General features: G+C 36.8%; 1 protein-coding gene across 3 annotated transcripts in view; it reads right to left on the reverse strand.

Annotated features, from left to right (window-relative positions):
* GPATCH8 (G-patch domain containing 8) overlaps positions 1-18,802 on the reverse strand; it is a 93,077-nt gene that overhangs the window by 32,619 nt on the left and 41,656 nt on the right. For all 3 annotated transcript variants that reach the window (XM_052658410.1, XM_052658411.1, XM_052658412.1), the window contains 2 exons: positions 11,793-11,860; positions 10,316-10,402 (listed from right to left, as the gene is read on the reverse strand). In XM_052658410.1, the coding sequence (XP_052514370.1) occupies positions 10,316-10,402; positions 11,793-11,860 (155 nt within the window). The remainder of the gene's footprint in view (positions 1-10,315; positions 10,403-11,792; positions 11,861-18,802) is intronic.

Genomic DNA, 18,802 nt, shown 5'->3' on the forward strand with positions numbered 1-18,802 from the left:
CCACATACCATGGGGCAACTAAGCCTGTGTGGCACAACTACTGAAGCCCACACACCCTAGAGCTGGTGCTTCACAACAAGAGAAGCCACCACAGTGAGAAGCCCTTTCATCACAACTACAGAGTAGCCCCCATTCATACCCAGCACAGCCAAAAATAAAACAAATTAAATTTTTTTTAATTTTAAGAAATACAGTATTTTTTTTTAAATTGTGCAAAAGATCTGAATAGACATTTCTCAAAAAAATATTATTAAAAGGTCAATAAGCACATGAAAAGGTGCTCAACCAAAACCACAAGAAGATACTGCTACTTCATACCTACTACAATGACTATAATAAAAAAGAAAACTAGTGTTGATGAGAATGTAAAGAAATTGTAACTCTCATATAGTCCTGGTGGGAATGCAAAATGGTACAACCATTTGTGGAAAAGAGTGGTGGTTCCTTAAAAAGTTAAACACTGACTTACCATTTAACTATCAATTTCATTCCTAGGTATACACAAAAGAGAACTGAAAAATATATTCACCCAAAAACTTGCACAAGATGTTCAAAGCAGCATTATCACAATAGCCAAAAGGTGCAAACAACTCATATGACCATTAATTGATGAATAACTAAACAAACTGTAGTATACTCATACAATGCAATATTATTCAGTCCTAAAAAGGGATAAGTTTTGATACATACTATTTATTTACATGGATGAACTTGGGAAACATTATGCTAAGTAAAAGAAGTCAGATACAAAAAGCCACACATTGACTGATTTATTAATAATTTACATGAAATGATCAGAATAGGCCAATCTATAGTGACAAAAAGTGGTTGCCAGGGGAGGGAGAACTGGTGGGGTGGGGGAAGAATGAGGAGTGACTGCTGACGAGTACACGGTTTCTTTTGGGAGTAAAGTAAATGTTCTAGAATTAATGGGGATGGTTGTACAACACTGTGAATATGCTAAGTTACTAAACTATATATTACATATGGGTGGGTGAACAGCAGCAAAAATTATCTACCTGAAAAAACATAACTGAATGATAAACACGAAATTCAGAATAGTGCTTACCTCGGGAAGAGGAAAGAAATGGGACGGGATCATAAAGTTATTGATAACATTCTTTTTCTTAAATAGAGCGGTGTTAAACATAAGTGTCTATAGTTGCTTTTTATATCTTCCACATATTTGCTAAATATCGTATCAATATTGATGCTAAGGGTATCAAAATAGGACAGCATTTTTTTCCCCCATTAAAAGTGTGGTAGAGCTATTTGGGTTTAAAACTATGTACAACTTTCACACACACACAAAAAGAATAGAAGGCAGTGAGTGTAGACTATTTTTTCAAAAATAGTAGCTGCAGTGACTAAGAGTCAATAAGTGAAGTGAAGTCGCTCAGTCGTGCCCGACTCTTTGCGACCCCATGGACAGTAGCCTGCACCAAGCTCCTCCGTCCATGGGGTTTTCAAGGCAAGAGGACTGGAGTGGGTTGCCATTTCCTTCTCCAGGGAATCTTCCCAACCCAGGGTTGAACCCAGGTCTCTCACGTTGTAGACAAGACACTTTACCGTCTGAGCTACCATGGAAGAGTCAAGAGAGGGAAGTTTATTTTGGTTTTAGTGGTGCCTTTCCCCTAAGAATGTGTGAGAATGTTTACTGGTGATAGGAAATGAATGAGTGAGTTTGCCAACTCAAGAAAAAAGATGTAAACTTCTTGCTAAGACAGAGAGGATTAGGATCCAGAATTCAGATGTAGGTAGGAACTTCATTTGACAAACCATGAAACCAGGGAAAAACATTTAAGGATAGGAAGAGATAGACCAAAGTTTGATGGCAGATATATAGGTAGAAGAAGGCGCTCTCATTTGATAGTCTAAATTGTCTCTATGCTTCCTACTAGGAGTAAGAAAAGATGCAAGAAGGACAAGGGTAGCTGAGGGAAGGTGAGAGCTTAAGGATCAATGTTTGAGAATGACAGCTGAACAGACTAAGAGGAAGATAACGCATGAAAGGATTCCTTGACAATTCTGAGAGTCCACTGAGTTGGCACCAGTCCCAGACTACACTACTGCAATGATGTAGAAATGAATGATGCAAGTATTTGTACTAAGTGGAGATAGGTTCTTGGTAAGCAGACATGACAAAAAGGACTGGGAAGAAAGGAAGCTGGAATTGAAGTGTTGAGAGAAGGAAAAAAATCAATCTGTGGTGTTCAAGACCTATAACTTAAGGAGTGGCTAAGTTACTCAAGTCAAGGTTCCAAGGTCATGTGAAGGTGAAGAACAACTATGAAATAAAGGAGTGAAACATCAAGAAACGGAGAGGGTTTCAGGAGCTGTATGATTCAAAGTTGATAAAATTTCTGAGTAAAAAAAATGTGATCAATAAAATGAGAATAAGTAATTCCTGTTCTATCTCCACAAAGAGTTCAAAAGTGAAATAATTTCTTGGTCAGGAGAGAAAGGGTCTCAAAATATAATAGATAATTTAATGAGGCTGTGTACTACTCAGATATTTCATGTATTAGTACTTGATAACTTTTACTTGAAAAACAATAAAAATGCATTCTCTAAAATGTTTCTATTCCCAAGTGTATCAAATGAGATAACAATCAAAATTGCAAACTACACAAGGAAACAAATCACTATGAGAAAGTTACAAGCAGCAAATTACAAAAACATTAATGAAGTACTACAGATAATAGAGACTTGAAAGAAATTATAAAATAAGAAAATTTAGAATGTTTTAAGAAAAAAAAAGATAGAAATAGTAACCAAAAGGCAAAAGTTTTGTTTTCCAAAAAACTGGCAACTCTGGGGGAAAAGAATCAAAAAGATATTTTAAAAGGCACTGATTTTCAATACAGTTGTTTTTAAAGAGGTCACTGAAATATAATAAAACTATTTATAAATATTAATTTTAGAATATACATGGTAGGTATATAAGTATTCAGTGTACAGATCTTTCAATTTTCCTGTATGCGCAACAATTTTCATTATAAAGTATCACTGAAATAACAGTAAGTAAATGATAAGTTAGGTACAACTAGAAGAGAAAATCTTCTATAATGTCTTCTAAACTCTGTGTTTTTCCCTTTTAGATTTAAATCTTTAATCCACCTGTAGTTGATTACTGTACATATGGGAGTACAGCCTCTTCCAAAAATACAAGAGAAGACTCTACAACACATGGGCATCACCAGATAGCCAAAACCAAAATCAGACTGATTATATTTTTTGCAGCCAAAGATGGAGAAGCTCTACACAGTCAACAAAAACAAGACTGGGAGCTAACTGTCACTCAGGTTATGAATTCCTTATTGCCAACTTCAGACTTAAACTGAAGAAAGTGGGGAAAACCACTAGACCATTCAGGTATGACCTAAATCACATCCCTTGATTATACAGTGGGAAGTGAGAAATAGATTCAAGGGATTAGATCCGATAGAGTGCCTCAAGAACTATGGACAGAGGTTCGTGACACTGTACAGGAGACAGTGAGCAAGGCCATCCCCAAGAAAAAGAAATGCAAAAAAGCAAAATGGCTGCCTGAGGAGGCCTTACAAATAGCTGAGAAAAGAAGAGAAGCAAAAAACAAAGGAGAAAAGGAAAGATATACCCATCTGAATGCAGAGTTCCAAAGAATAGCAAGGAGAGATAGGAAAGCCTTCCTCAGTGATCAGTGCAAATAGAGGAAAACAACAGAATGGGAAAGACTAGGCAGTGGCAACCCACTCCAGTACTCTTGCCTGGAAAATCCCACGGATGGAGGAGCCTGGTAGGCTGCGGTCCATGGGGTTGCTAAGAGTCGGACACGACTGAGCGACTTCCCTTTCACTTTCATGAATTGGAGAAGGAAATGGCAACCCACTCCAGTGTTCTTGCCTGGAGAATCCCAGGGGCGGGGGAGCCTGGTGGGCTGCCGTCTATGGGGTCGCACAGAGTCGGACACGACTGAAGCGACTTAGCAGCAGCAGCAGCAGCAGAGATCTCTTCAAGAAAATTAAAGATACCAAGGGAACACTTCATGCAAAGATGGGCACAATAAAGGACAGAAATGGTATGGACCTAACAGAAGCAGAAGATATTAAGAAGTGGCAAGAATACACAGAAGAACTATAAAAAAAAGATCTTCATGACCCAGATAATCACAATAGTATGATCACTCACCTAGAGCCAGACATCCTGGAATGTGAAGTCAAGTAGGCCTTAGGAAGCATCACTACAAACAAAGCTAGTGGAGGTGATGGAATTCCAGTTGAGCTATTTCAAATCCTAAAAGATGATGCTGTGAAAGTGCTGCACTCAATATGCCAAAAAATTTGGAAAACTCAGCAATGGCCAGACTGGCAAAGGTCAGTTTTCATCCGAATCCCAAAGAAAGGCAATGCCAAAGAATGTTCAAACTATTGCACAACTGCACTCATCTCACACACTAACAAAGTAATGCTCAAAATTCTCCAAGCTAGGCTTCAACAGTACATGAACCGTGAACTTCCAGATGTTCAAGTTGGATTCAGAAAAGGCAGAGGAACCAGAGATCAAATTGCCAACATCCACTGGATCATCAAAAAAGCAAGAGTTCCAGAAAAACATCTACTTCTGCTTTATTGACTGTGTCAAAGCCTTTGACTCTGTGGATCACAACAAACTGTGGAAAATTCTTAAAGAGATGGGAATACCAGACCACCTGACCTGCCTCTTGAGAAATCTGAATGCAGGTCAGTAAGCAAGTTAGAAGGGGACATGGAACAACAGACTGATCCCAAATCGGGAAAGGAGTTCGTCAAGGCTGTATAATGCCACCCTGCTTATTTAACTTATATGGAGAGTACATCATGAGAAATGCTGGGCTGGATGAAGCACAAGCTGGAATCAAGATTCCGGGAGAAATATCAATAACCTCAGAAATGCAGATGATACCACCCTTATGGCAGAAAGCGAGGAAGAACTAAAGAGTCTCTTGATGAAAGTGAAAGAGCAGAGTGAAAAAGTTGGCTTAAAACTCAAAATTCAGAAAAGTAAGATTATAGCATCTGGTCCCATCATTTCGTGGCAAACAGATGGGGAGACAATGGAAACAGTGACAGACTTCATTTTCTTGGGCTCAAAATCACTACAGATGTTGACTGCAGCCATGAAAGTAAAAGACGCTTGCTCCTTGGAAGAAAAGTTATGACCAACCTAGACAGCATATTAAAAAGCAGAGACATTACTTTGCCAACAAAGGTCCATCTAGTCAAAGCTATGGTTTTTCTAGTAGTCATGTATGGATTTGAGGGTTGGACTATAAAGAAAGCCGAGTGCCGAAGAATTGATGCTTTTGAGCTGTGGTGTTGGAGAAGACTCTTGAGAGTCCCCTGGACTCTAAGGAGATCTAACCAGTCCATCTGAAAGGAAATCAGTCCTGAATGTTCTTTGGAAGGACTGATGTTGAAGCTGAAACTCCAATACTTTGGCCACCTGATGCAAAGAACTGACTCATTTGAAAAGACCCTGATGCTGGGAAGGATTGAGGGTGGGAGTGGAAGAGGACAGAGGATGAAATGGTTGGTTGGCATCACCGACTCAATGGATATGAGTTTGAGTAAACCCCAGGAGTTGGTGATGGACAGGGAGGCCTGGCACGCTGCTGTCCATGGGGTCACAAAGAGTCGAACACGACTGAGCAACTGAACTGAACTGATGGGGGCAGAAGTTCAAAGTCACTATTTCCCATATGGATAACCAATTGTCTCAGAATCATTTACTGAAAAATTCATTCTTTCCCCCACTTATTTGCAATATCACCTTTCTCTTATCAAGTTGTCAAATATGTAAGGGTCTGCATCTGGGCTCTCTTTTCTGTTCCATTGGCCTATCCCTGTGCCAATATCACATCTTAATTACTGTAGCTTTCTATCTTATAATTTAAGAATGCTTTGACTATTCTTGGGCCTTTGCACTTCCATATAAATTTTGGAATCAGCTTATCAAATTTCATACAAAATTTTGTTGTGGTTTCTACGTGACTGATTTGAATATATAGGAAGATTGAGGGAAAACAAATGCCTTTACAATATTGGATCTTTTAATTTATGACCATAATAAAAAATCTCATTTTTAAAATTTATTGTTCTTTAATGCTTCATTGAAAATAATGCTTCATAATTTTTCTCTTAAGTCTCCCACATCTCATTAGATCTATACTCAAATGCTTCATATACTTGTTTGCTATTACAATTGATGACATTTTGTTATCTCTAGCTTCTAATTCTCTGTTGTTGATATACAGATGCCACCCCTTGGTGGCTCAGATGATAAAGAATCTGCCTGCAATGCAGGAGACCCAGGTTCAATCCCTGGGTCGGAAAGATTCCCTGGAGAAGGAAATGGCTACCGACTCCAGTACTCTTGCCTCGAGAATCCCATGGACAAAGGAGCCTGGCAGGCTACAGTCCATATACAAATTTGATTTTGTATCAAGCATCCCGCTAAACTCTGATATTTGTAACTCATCTGTAAATTCTCTTGGATATCTCTGAACATAATCATAGCTACAAACAAAAGACAGCTGTCTCTCCCTTTCATCTTATATCTTTGTTTCTACCTGTCTGCCTTGCTACTTAAGACTTCGAGCACAATATTTAATAAAAACAATGACAACAGGCATCCTTGTCATGTTTCCCTATCTCAAAAGGAAAGTTTTCAACTTTTCAATATTAAGTATGATGTCTCCTGTATAGTTTTTGTAGGCATTCCATCTGGTTAAAAAAGGTCCTTTCTTGGTCAGGTGGACAAGATCATGAATTAGTGATCTATTAAGATGATCACATAATTTTTTCTCTTTAGTCACGTAACATGGTTGACTATATAAACTGATTTTAACATTAAATCAATCTTGCATTCCTGGGATAACTTAGTTATGGTATATCCTAAATTAGTTCTGGTATTTTAAGATTTTCATCTGTAACCTATGTGCAGGGCAGGGAGAGAAACTCAGACACAGAGAACAGACTTATGGACACAGTGGAGGAAGGAGAGGGTGGGACAAGTTGAGAGTAAAACTGAAATATATACATTCAGTTCAGTTCAGCTGCTCAGTCGTGTCCGACTCTTTGTGACCCCATGGACTTGCAGCACACCAGGCCTCCCTGTCCATCACCAATTCCTGGAGTTCACTCAAACTCATGTCCATTGAGTCAGTGATGCCATCCAACCATCTCACCCTCTGTCATCCCCTTCTCTTCCTACCTTCAATCTTTCCCAGCATCAGGGTCTTTTCAAAGGAGTTAGCTCTTCGCATCAGGTCGCCAAAGTATTGGAGTTTAAGCTTCAACATCAGTCCTTCCAATCAGTCAGGACTGATTTCCTTTAGGATGTACATCACCATGTGTAAAACAGATAGCTAATGGGGAGTTGCTGTATAGCACAGGGAGCTCAGTCTAGTGCTTTGTGACAAACCAGAGGGGTGTCAGATGGGGTGAGAGGTAGGAGGGAGGTTCAAGAGGGAGGGGACATATGTATACCTATGGCTGATTCATGTTGATGTATGGTAGAAACCAACCAACACTGTAAAGCAATTATCCTCCAATTAAAAATAAGTTTAAAAATAAAGAAAAAAATTTTTAAATCTGCATTTGTGTTGTATGTCATAATTAACTGTCCTTGTCAGGATTTATCTTTAAGATGGTACTTTCTGTTGTTTTTTATAGCCACTAAGTCATGTCCGACTCTTCTGTAATCCCCATGGGATTCTGTCCATGGGATTTCCCAGGCAAGAATACTGGAGTTAGTTGCCATTTCTTTCTCCAGGGGATCTATGGTACTAGTCTCTTTCATTAAATGAGCTAGGATTTTTTCTTCATTTTCAATTCCCTGAAGATCAGGAATAACTGCTGTTCAAGGCTGAAGTTATTTCTTTTATGATTTTTGATAGAACTCAGTAGTAGTGAAGTTATTTGGGCTGTATGGAAAGATTTTTCACTACATATTTAACTTATATAATTTATACACATTATAAGATTACTGAGGTTTTCCATTTCTATTCAAGTCTATTTTAGGGAGTTACATATTTTAAGAATTTGTCTACTTAAAACTATCTTTACATTCAAAGCATAGTTATCCATACTATTTTTACCTTTTACTGCCTGCCACATCTACAATGATATCCTCTTTTCATTATTGATATCGGTTTTCTACGATCTTTTCTTTCTTAATATCGCCACAAGTATGTCAAAGAACAAACTTTTGAATCTGTTGTATATTTGTTTTCTATTTCATTCTTTTTTTGTTCTTATCATTAGCTTCATTACTTATTTTTTTTTAACATTCTTTGAGTTTATTTTGCTATTCTTTTGCTAACTTCCCAAGAGAAATGTTTACTTCATTTATTTCTTGCCTTTCTTTTTTTCTAAGGTAAGCATTTAAGGACATGTATTTGCTATAAAATATAATATTGCTTTAGCTTACCTTACAAATTTTGATGTGTAACATTTCTATCTTTCAGTCCAAAATATTTTGCAATTACTATTGTGATTTCTGCTTCTACTGGCAGGTTAAATAGAAATGTGTATCTTAATTTGAAAGGCTTTTAAAAACTTTTTAAAAAGCTAATTGTTTTGTAGCTTGATAACTTGATTTTTCCAGGTGGTGCTAGTGGTAAAGAATCCGCCTGCCAATGCAGGAGACATGAGGCAGGTTTGATCCCTGGGTCTGGAAGATCCCCTAGAGGAGGAAATGGCACCCCACTCCAGTATTCCTGACTGCAAAATTCCATGAGGAGCCTGGAGGGCTACAGTCTGTGGGGCTGCAAAGTGTTGGACATGACTGAGAAACTAAGCACATACACACAAAAGCTTGATTTTAGTTCTCTGAAATTTGTTCATACTTTATGACACCAAACATGGTAGAAAAAGTTTTTTCGTTTTGTTTCACAAACATTTGAAAGTTGCTATTTTCAAAATGATTGGATATACAGCTCTATAAAAGCATTAGGTGAAATTTGTTAAATGTGTTGTTCCAATCTTCCAAACATCCTTGCAGATATTTCTTTCCTCTACTTTTATCAATTACTGAGATGTATATTAAAATCTCTCATTACTGTGGTAGATTTAACAATTTTACTTGCAGTTCTGGTCAGTTTTTGCTTTATACATTTTTTTAAATGGCAGAACAGGTTTTTAAAAATGAATCCCTTTACTTTCTGCTCACCTTAAATACCAAGAGCAAAATCAAGTTTCTGTATGATAGTTTTCACTAAATCTGTTTCTTATCTTCAAATTTACCTATTTCATAGTAGAAACTGAACTTACTAAAACATCTTTAAAAGCAAGTACATTGGTCTTTTTTTTTTTCAAGAGAAAAACAATCAGAAATTTATTATCAGGGGCATCATGCATACACATCCGAGTAGTCAGTGATGGCTAACTCAAAAGGGATGGTTAAAACTTGAGCTTATATGCATCTTAACAAAATAACAATAACTTTTTAGAGAAGTGACAAGACAAAGGAAAAGGACTTTAAGTTTCTAGAGCAGCAAATGGGGGAACTAATGGAAGATAAGAGTGAGTTAGTAAAGATTTGCTTCCCTGTTGGTGCTAGTGGTAAAGAACCTGCCTGCTAATGCAGGAGACATGAGATGCAGGTTCAATCCCTAGGTTGGGAAGATCCCCTGGAGGAAGAAATGGCAACAGACTCCAGTATCTTTGCCTGGAGAATCCCAAGGACAGAGGAGTCTAGCAGGCTACAGTCCATGGGGTTGCACAGAGTAGGACATGACTGCAGCGACTGAGCACACAGCACGATAAAGGTTTGCTACGTAGATCTCTCTGGTGCCCATCTCTGGGCTGATTAGGGTCTAGAGTTGTCTCTGGTGATTAATTTCTGTTCTGGTAGAGAAGGGAAGGGGGATGCCTTGGTGAGTCATCTTGAAAGCTAACATATTCTAAGCTACAGTTTTCTATTACTATCAGCTTAAAAAGGAAGATACTAAATTTCTCAATTGTTATTCTTTAAACAGCTCACCCATTAAAAAAGGAAAAAAAGGCTTATCAATAGGTATCAAGTTCTCAAAGGACTCATCAATTCTTACTATTATTACCTAATGTATTTCAGGCATTGTTTTCAAACACTAATGTAATCTCCACAACAGACATACAAAGTGGTTGTTATTATCTCTATAGTTTTTAACAGAAACAATAAATAACAGAAACCTGAGGACTAAGACTAGTCAATACCAAATGGCAAACAAATATTGTTGTCAAAGGATTGTTTTCACCAAAATGAATATCTCAATGTGAAAGCCCCACACGCAAGAACGGTTTCATTTAAGTACCTTGTACTTCTGCCTCAATTCTTCTGTGTCTTCTTTTTCTACTTCTAGGACACGGCGCCGTTCGGTAGCATCTTCAGCATAATCAAGCTAAACAAAAATAGATATAATTAGACTTAATTGCCATAGTACTCCCATCTAGCCATAAAAAAGTAATTTATACAACTACAATATTATATGAAAATATGTAATTTGCTCAACTACCTCTTGCTTTATTGTCACACCACAGAGAAAAAAACATGCAAAATAGTTCATTAATCCTTTCATGCTGGTGGTTCCCAACAGGCATAGTTGATGATAACAGACTTTACTTCAGTGTTCAATGACAAAGAATTAGCAGTAAATGGAGCATAATATTTCAAGCAATGAAAAGAAGGTATCATAGATGAGAGCAGTACACAGCTCTATTGTTGTTCAGTCACTAAGTATTGTCCAACTCTTTGCACCCCCAAGAATTGCAGCAAGCCAGGCTTCCTTGTCCTTCACTATCTCCCAGAATTTGCTCAAACTCATGTCCATTGAGTTGATCATGTCATCCAACCATTTCATCCTCTGTCGCCCCCTTCTCCCTTTGCCCTCAATCTTTCTCAGCATCAGGATCTTTTCCAATGAGTTGGCTCTTCACATCAGGTAGCCAAAGTATTGGAGCTTCAGCATCAGTCCTTCCAATGAATATTCAGGGTTGATATCCTTTAGGATTGGCTGGTTTGAATTCTGTGCTCCTCAAGGGACTCTCAATAGTCCACTACCACAGCTGGAAAGCATCAATTCTTCAGCGTGCAGCCTTCTTCATGGTCCAACTCTCACATCTGTACATGACTACAGGAAAAACTATAGCTTTGACTACATGAACCTTTGTTGGCAAAGTGATGTCTCTTCTTTTTAATATGCTGTTTAGATTTGTCATAGCTTTCCTTTCAAGGAGCAAGCAACTCTTAACTTCATGGCTGCAGTCACTGTCCGATGAAAAGAAAATCTGCTGCTGTTTCCATTTTTACCTATTTGCCATGAAGTGATAGGACCGGATGCCATGATCTTAGTTTTTTGAATGTGAGTTTTAAGCCAGCTTTTTCAGTCTCTTCTTTTCACCTTCATCAAAAGGCTCTTTAGTTCCTCTTCACTTTCTGCCCTTAGAGTGGTATCATCTGCATATCTGAGGTTGCTGACACAGCTCTGTAGGGGCAAAGCTTCTACCACAACAGATATTTTAAGATTTGAGCTACAGAGTCTACTGAAATGAGCGTAAGGGCCTGGGTTTAAGTCTGATCTTATCTTGTGGCATAATGCTGGGGCAATCACTCAACTTCTTTATAAAAGGGGCATTATTTGCTACCTATCTACTTCAAAGACAGCACTAAATGAGAATATAAAATAAGTTTTTAAATTTTCCCTCAAAAGTATTAATATTACACCTGAATTTTGGAATTAGTATCCATTTTAAATACTCCATGCAACAAGTCAACCAATGAGATCAATTTACCTCCATTTCCATGCGACCCATGCCCATGACATCATATTTGACGACGATTGGAATGGGATCTGTTCTCCCTGTAAGAGGAACATATAATCAAGGTGAGATGTAAGGCTAAGCCAACAGCTCGCTTTACACATTGGGTTTGGGTGGTTAGAGATCTTGCCTTGGAGTGCAGAGACCAGAAAGCTACAGTGAACCAAACACAAGCCATTCTCACAGCTTACAACCAAACCTACCTCTCCAGTTTAAGCCCAACTAACCACCTTGGCTGACCTTCCAGTTGGGGATGAGTCCAGATTACTAAAGCAAAATTAAATAAGTAATGCAAAGCATTTCTAAGCAATGGCACCAGGAAGTTTAAAATCAAGAACACTAGAAATTCCTTTTTAAAAAGACTCCCAAATAACTTTCCATCAAAAATCACTTCACTCTTACTGTTCACTGACATTTTCCCACACACACTTTTAAAACTGGTAATAAATATGTCAACTGACAGGTTTAAATCGGAAGAGCACAGTTTCAAATATGACACAGGAAAATTCAATAACTGCAACTCAGCGTGTTTAATATTTCTTTGTATTCAAAAGATGCTTTACAATTAAATGAAGGGGTGAAAATAATTTGAAGGAACGCAACAGCAAGTTGCCCTGAGGAAAGCAGAGTTTTACTTTTAAACTGGTGCTCTAAGGTCCCATTTTTCCAGAGTGGATTTAACACTGACTATGGCAATCAGTAAGCTGTGAAAAGGACTAGTTGCGAAGAAAATTGACTTAAACTAATTGATCTATGCTGGAGATTTTTTAAAATGTATATTTAATCCACTCATAACCAGCCAAACAAAGCAAAATGGGGCAGACAAGCACTTTACTACCACAGCTGTTTTACATCACAACTTGCGCTGTTTATTGTGATGTAAGCCCACTGAAAAGAGGACTTACCTTATCCGTTGTGTACCTTTAGTGAAAAAACACAATGTTTACTTCCCTCATCATTTCACTCAGGCTGGTGTAAACAATTTTTTTAAATTATTTTTTTGTTGTTGTTATACACACATATATATTATACCTTTGGGCTAAAAGTTGAATTTTGTCAGGCTAAGTCTGAGATATGACCACAACTGAATTTGGGGGGTTAAAAAAAAAAGCAATAAATGCCATGCCCATGACTAGGATTAGTCCCGGAGGGGAAAAAAACTGTTTCCAAAGTGACCAGCAACCACTTGAATCTAGTTGCTCTGTATTTGTGGGATTGATTTTTGTTTCAAAAAGAAATGAAAAACAAATTCAGAAGTTTAATTACTTATCACCAATCTTCCATTATTGCTTTTAAACAATAAGAAGCTAATCAAGAATAATTATCACATTAAAAAAATTTAAGTAAATAAAGAATACCTCACACCAGAAAAGAGAACAAAGTTGTAAAACACAGCCTTATTTTAGATACTATCAAAAACTGCCAGTTAAACAAAATAAAAATGTGTTACTACCTTCTGCCCAATGGTATAATAAATAAGCAGTGACTGCAATCTTTAGCAAAAGGACCAAATTAAGACAGGTTATAAAAATGACTTCCTAGGTGCAATATCACTTTCATAACGTCTCAATCAGGGATTTACTGGTAAAAACCAATGGTCCAATGAAAGAATTGGAAAGAAATGTCAAAGTTATTTTTTTTGTTTTGATATCTTTTTTGATCTGTCAGAATTTGCTTTGTTAAGAATCAAGAAAATTTTGGTGGAAATTCATTACCTCTGTAAACCCCTGTTATAAACTCTGCATTAGTACTTTTGCCTTCTAAGGCAGTCAAAGTTTGTTTTATCTATAAATTGCAGTAGCAAGTGCTAGTGCCCATTATATTGTGGGGAAATCAAGTTTTTATAGTATTAGAATTTAATGTTTTAACTGATTTTTTTTTTTGGCAATTCTAACACAAACAGATACATTCCTTCTTAACATTACCCTTTAATGAACAAGGATCAGACAAGTTGCATAAGGAAAGGAAAGGAAAATGAAAAAGACCAAGCAGAAGGATGAAGGCTACAACAGAGAAAGTAAGCCTAACATATTGGTGCACTGATGACAAAGGAGTAATTCAGTCTGAAAATAAAAAATTACCACTGCTAAGTTTACCATCACCACAACAAGTCCAGGATCATAATGCTGTAAAAAAGAAACACCATTTGTTAGGCAGAAACCATTAGGGTAGGAAACAGGCCTTCTAGCAGGCAGACAGGATGGGATAAAGTAACAAATTGGGCTTTGTCCCTCCCCCAATTTCAGCTGGGGATGCAGGAAGGACACTTTGCGCTACTGCAGTTGTTTTCATACCAGTTGGATGAGGGTGTGAGATTTTTGTACTGCTACTTGAGAACAAACATGAACAACCTCTTCTACAACAATGCAGGGGTTGGGGGAAGGTGGGAGAAAGTGAGAGAACTCTCTCTCGCTTCCAATCTCTCATTTAACTACTCATTCTGTTCAAATCAGTACTCAAGGCCCAACGTGGGACTTGTTCCTTAAGGAAATAACATCAAAGACAGATCATCAAGTGATTATCAAGTCACTGGCTGCACTAAAAGAACTCTAAGAGGACTGTCTCCTAGGGGGGATCATCAAGACCTCACTATAATAAAGGTCTGGAAAATAACCTTAGATTTTCAGTGCTTGGAAAACATGCACATTTGAGTTCTGTTATGAATGAATACAACTTTTGTGGCAGACTTCCTCAGAACTCTGTTTCCTTTAATGAAGTCTTCCCAAGTCTACCAACATCCTTCTTTCTGCACACAATAAAGCCAAACTTAGAAGAACACCAGGAACTCCAGAGAAATTGGCATCAAAAGGCCTGTCACATTTACAATTAATTAGTCCACTCAGAAAACAGTCTGGCTTTAAAAACAATCTGAAGGTAACATTGCTGCCTCGGCCAAGTAGTAATTTTTTCCCATTATTAGAAGTCCCAGACCAAGGGAAAATCCCATTGGGAAAAGACACTGAAGAATACATACATGGAGAAGCTGCAGTATTAAAAAAAAACAACCCTCATTTATTCATTTGTGATCAATGACAAATCCTATCATAAAGAACACTACCGTGAAATACCTGAGTAACAACCTATAGTGATGACTTTTCAATGGTAAATAACAAAAGAATGTTTGCTATTATAATAATCCCCTAGAAAACTCAACTTCCTTTTGATACAAACTGAACTAAATCCAGTTTCTCTTAATTCTTGGTTTCTCTTAACAGGGACAAATATTTCTTAAAATTCATTAAAATAAGAACATTTTGTTGTTTATTTCATTTCAAAGGAGGAAACTTCAACCAGAACACTAAATACTTTCCTTAGAAGAAACTGTCCTCTTCAGCCAAAGATCTATATATAGATACTCTGACTGTGATCTAGCTGACTGGACAAGGGTGGGAAAAAAACATACTACTCACAGAAAATTCCACTATCAATGTATTCATGTGAGGGGAAAAAGACTGATATTCGTATTTTCTAAATAAAAACTTTAAATATATATATATGTATTGAATCATTATGCTGTATACCTGAAACCAAAATAATATTCTATATCAACCACCTCAATAAAAATTTTTTTAAAGAGATGGAAAAAAATTTTAGTGAGGCTTCACTGACCAACTGGTACTGTATACTCTATATTTTAAAAGGTAGGCTTACTTCTACAATGGCACATGTGTTAAAATACTTATTGTCACATCTCTTGCTAAAATGTAAAGGTATTATAACTTAACTCAGGAGAGAATAAGGCCAAATATGAAAATTCACTGATTGCTTATAGCCACAGTTTCTGAGAATGAGCCCTTCCATTAATCAGTCTTGATTTTGAAACACTTTAGGATACTCCAATCTACAAAACTGGCCCAAAGAACTGGACTGTAGAGAAATTATTATTATTATTTTTTAAACAAACACTATTTTAAAACAAACTCCAGGAAAAGAACAACTGGGGAGAAAATATTGAAGAACAACCATAATCTGGTAAATAGCATATTTCAGAAACAGAAGACACATGACTTCTCCACAGAAACAAATTAGAAATGAAGAGGCTTCCAAAGTGATTAAAACAGTTTTTGGATAGTCAGCAGATAAGATAACACTACAATTTACCTCTGCTGCCTGTTCCTTTGCTGAGATTCATCCAACAACAAATGATTATTGAGTTGCTTCTACATACCAAGCACTACTGGAAGGCTTTGGGCATATTTTTGCGACAGTAATTAAAACAAAGTCCTATACCCCATGAATTATCTACAATTAGGCAAAATAATCCTACCAATGTAAACTTCTGGCATGAGGCAGTAGAAAATAACATTTGTGGACCCAATGTATGTATGGTTCAAAAAGCTTTAAAATGTCTAACAACTTTCAAAGAAGTCTAAAACTGTTTTTAAAGACTGACCCTAATAAGGCAGAAGTAAATATAAAAGCCATCAAAAAAGTCACAAATTTTACTTCCAAAAGGCCACTAAATTGATAAAAGCCAAGAATCTGACCTGACATCTTATGTCTTACTTTAAGCAACTCAAATATATATGTGAAAATCAAGAATAATACAAAATTAGGATGGTGACTATTCTCTGATTTGTAAAACTACTCAAAATAAGACTCTATAGTAAGCTATGTTATAGTGAAGTCGCTCAGTCGTGTCCAACTCTTTGCGACCGCATGGACTGTAGCCTACCAGGCTCCTCTGTCCATGGGATTTTCCAGGCAATAGTCCTGGAGTGGATTGCCATTTCCTTCTCCAGGGGATCTTCCCAACCCAGGGATCGAACCGGGGTCTCCAGCATTGTAGACAGACACTTTACTGTCTGAGCCACCAGGGAAGCCATTATGTTAGTGTGTTTAAATATAATTTCATTCATTTAAAAAAACAGTGGTTACATATAACTTTCAGAAATACTTCCTGGGTAAAAAGTGGTATATATTTTTCCAAACCAAAGCTTTACTTCTGCAAATTTCTCCTTAAAATAACAGTCTTCAGTAGCATAAAAATGATGATATTTTCAGCATCATTTAGATATCTTTTTCTTAGTAAACATCAAGTATATTAATTATACCCTATGGCTTTTAAGTTTTGTTTTGTTTTTAAAGAATTCCTACTCAAAATAGAATCCAAACTCTCTAGTGCTACAAAAACTAACTATATTCTTGCCACAGACTGTTTAATGATCTATACAACAACCAGGTTATTTTGATTTTCAGGCACAGGTTTTTTTCTTTTCCTAAGGGCACAGAAGTTTAAAAAACTATGACCTAAAAATCCTTCCATCTTCCCAAAGAATCAGAGCTACTTTCTAGGACAAAATAGTTCAATTTTAATCATGTAATCTAATATATTAAGAAAAGGTTAGTTTCGTTTTGTTTCTCTTGGTTAAGCATACATATATTTATTTCATTGTCAGCTGACAGGGCCTCAAAACAACTCCCTGGTGGCTAAGTTGTAAAGAATCTGCCTGCCAATGCAGGAGACGTAGGTTTGATCCCTGGGTCAGGAAGATCCTCTGGAGAAGGAAATGGCAACCCACTCCCGTATTCTTGCCTGGAAAATCCCATGGACAGAGAAACTTGGTGGGCTACAGTCCATGGGGTCACAAGAGTCAGACACGACTTAGTGGCTAAATGCAGATAGTATAGAGTAGCTAGTCCTATGGTATTGTAACATCCAACAATCCAATGTTTTCTTAGAGTTGTATTCACTTACTATTAAGTTATTCCATAACTACACTGAGAATTCCTTAACATTCCAAGATCATTCTTAAACCCAAAATGTTTTCCAGTTCCATTTAAACTGCTCTTCCTTAATCCTACACCTCAAACCCTCCTCAACTCACCTTTATTTTCTTTCGATATTTTTCTAGGTAGTCCCTAACTACCTAGAGGTGGCTACAAAATCTCAGTTCTCTGGTAAGAGGTAACTTCTAAACACTTGTGTCACTCTGGACAACTAGCACCTGAGTCTCTGCAGCCTCTCCAGCAAAATGGAGACATTATCTCCACTTTCAGGACTGGCATGTAGATCAAAACAGACAACAAATAGAAGACGCTTTGTAAACCCTAACATTTCACTATGAAGCTGCTAAACACTTGTCTTAAGGCCTCAGAAAATTAAAAAATCAATTTGTTCTTTCATTTCCAAAACTGGCATTTTAAAATACCTTAAAATTAAAAATACTCTAAGAAGCTGTGATAGATTCTAATGTTCTACCAGCAACCTGGTGATAATGAAACAGTTCTATTTACTGAAGGAGAAAATTATCATCTACCCCCAAATCCTTCCCATATTATCATTCCATTAACAAGAGTGACTACTGAGTTTGAAAAGGTTACACAAATATTAAATCTAAGCCAAAAGAATGAAGTATACTTTAGCAAGACTTTCTCCAAATTGAAACAGATCACCTAAGAAATTTATCAGGTACATTTATCAGGTACAAACAATTTTCTTAGGTAAATTAAGCCTAAACAAAACAGAAAAACTTAAACACTGTCAAAATGCTTACTATTTTACTATTACTGTTACCTGAGAAATACAGTAAAACCTATGTATGTGTACTGAATAGTAAGTTATTAATCCACTGTATGCCAAATTTGTAATAGATGACGTCTACATGGAACATAGAAGTAAATTGAGAAAGTCAAATAAATTGAAATTACTGAAAAATCTCCCTTATTTCCTCTGGCGTCTCTTCTAAAAAGCCCACAGATCCTAGGTTATCCACAGAAATTTTCTTTTCCAGTTCTAAAGTCTATGATTCCATACAACTTTGAAGGTATTTTTGTCTCCGCTTTTCAAATACTGGCTAACCAGTGAAATTTTATATTTTCAACTGTTTCCACCCGATTGGACGACTCTAATTACAATGACATCATGATGATTATATACTAATTTATATATTGGTATATTTTATATACTAATTTTATATATTGCTAATTTTAAGTTTCTTAGACATGCCACTCTTGAAGAAGTATGAGAAACCAGTTTCCAT

Source organism: Budorcas taxicolor, chromosome 19, assembly GCF_023091745.1.
Source record: "Budorcas taxicolor isolate Tak-1 chromosome 19, Takin1.1, whole genome shotgun sequence".
NCBI lineage: Eukaryota > Metazoa > Chordata > Mammalia > Artiodactyla > Bovidae > Budorcas > Budorcas taxicolor.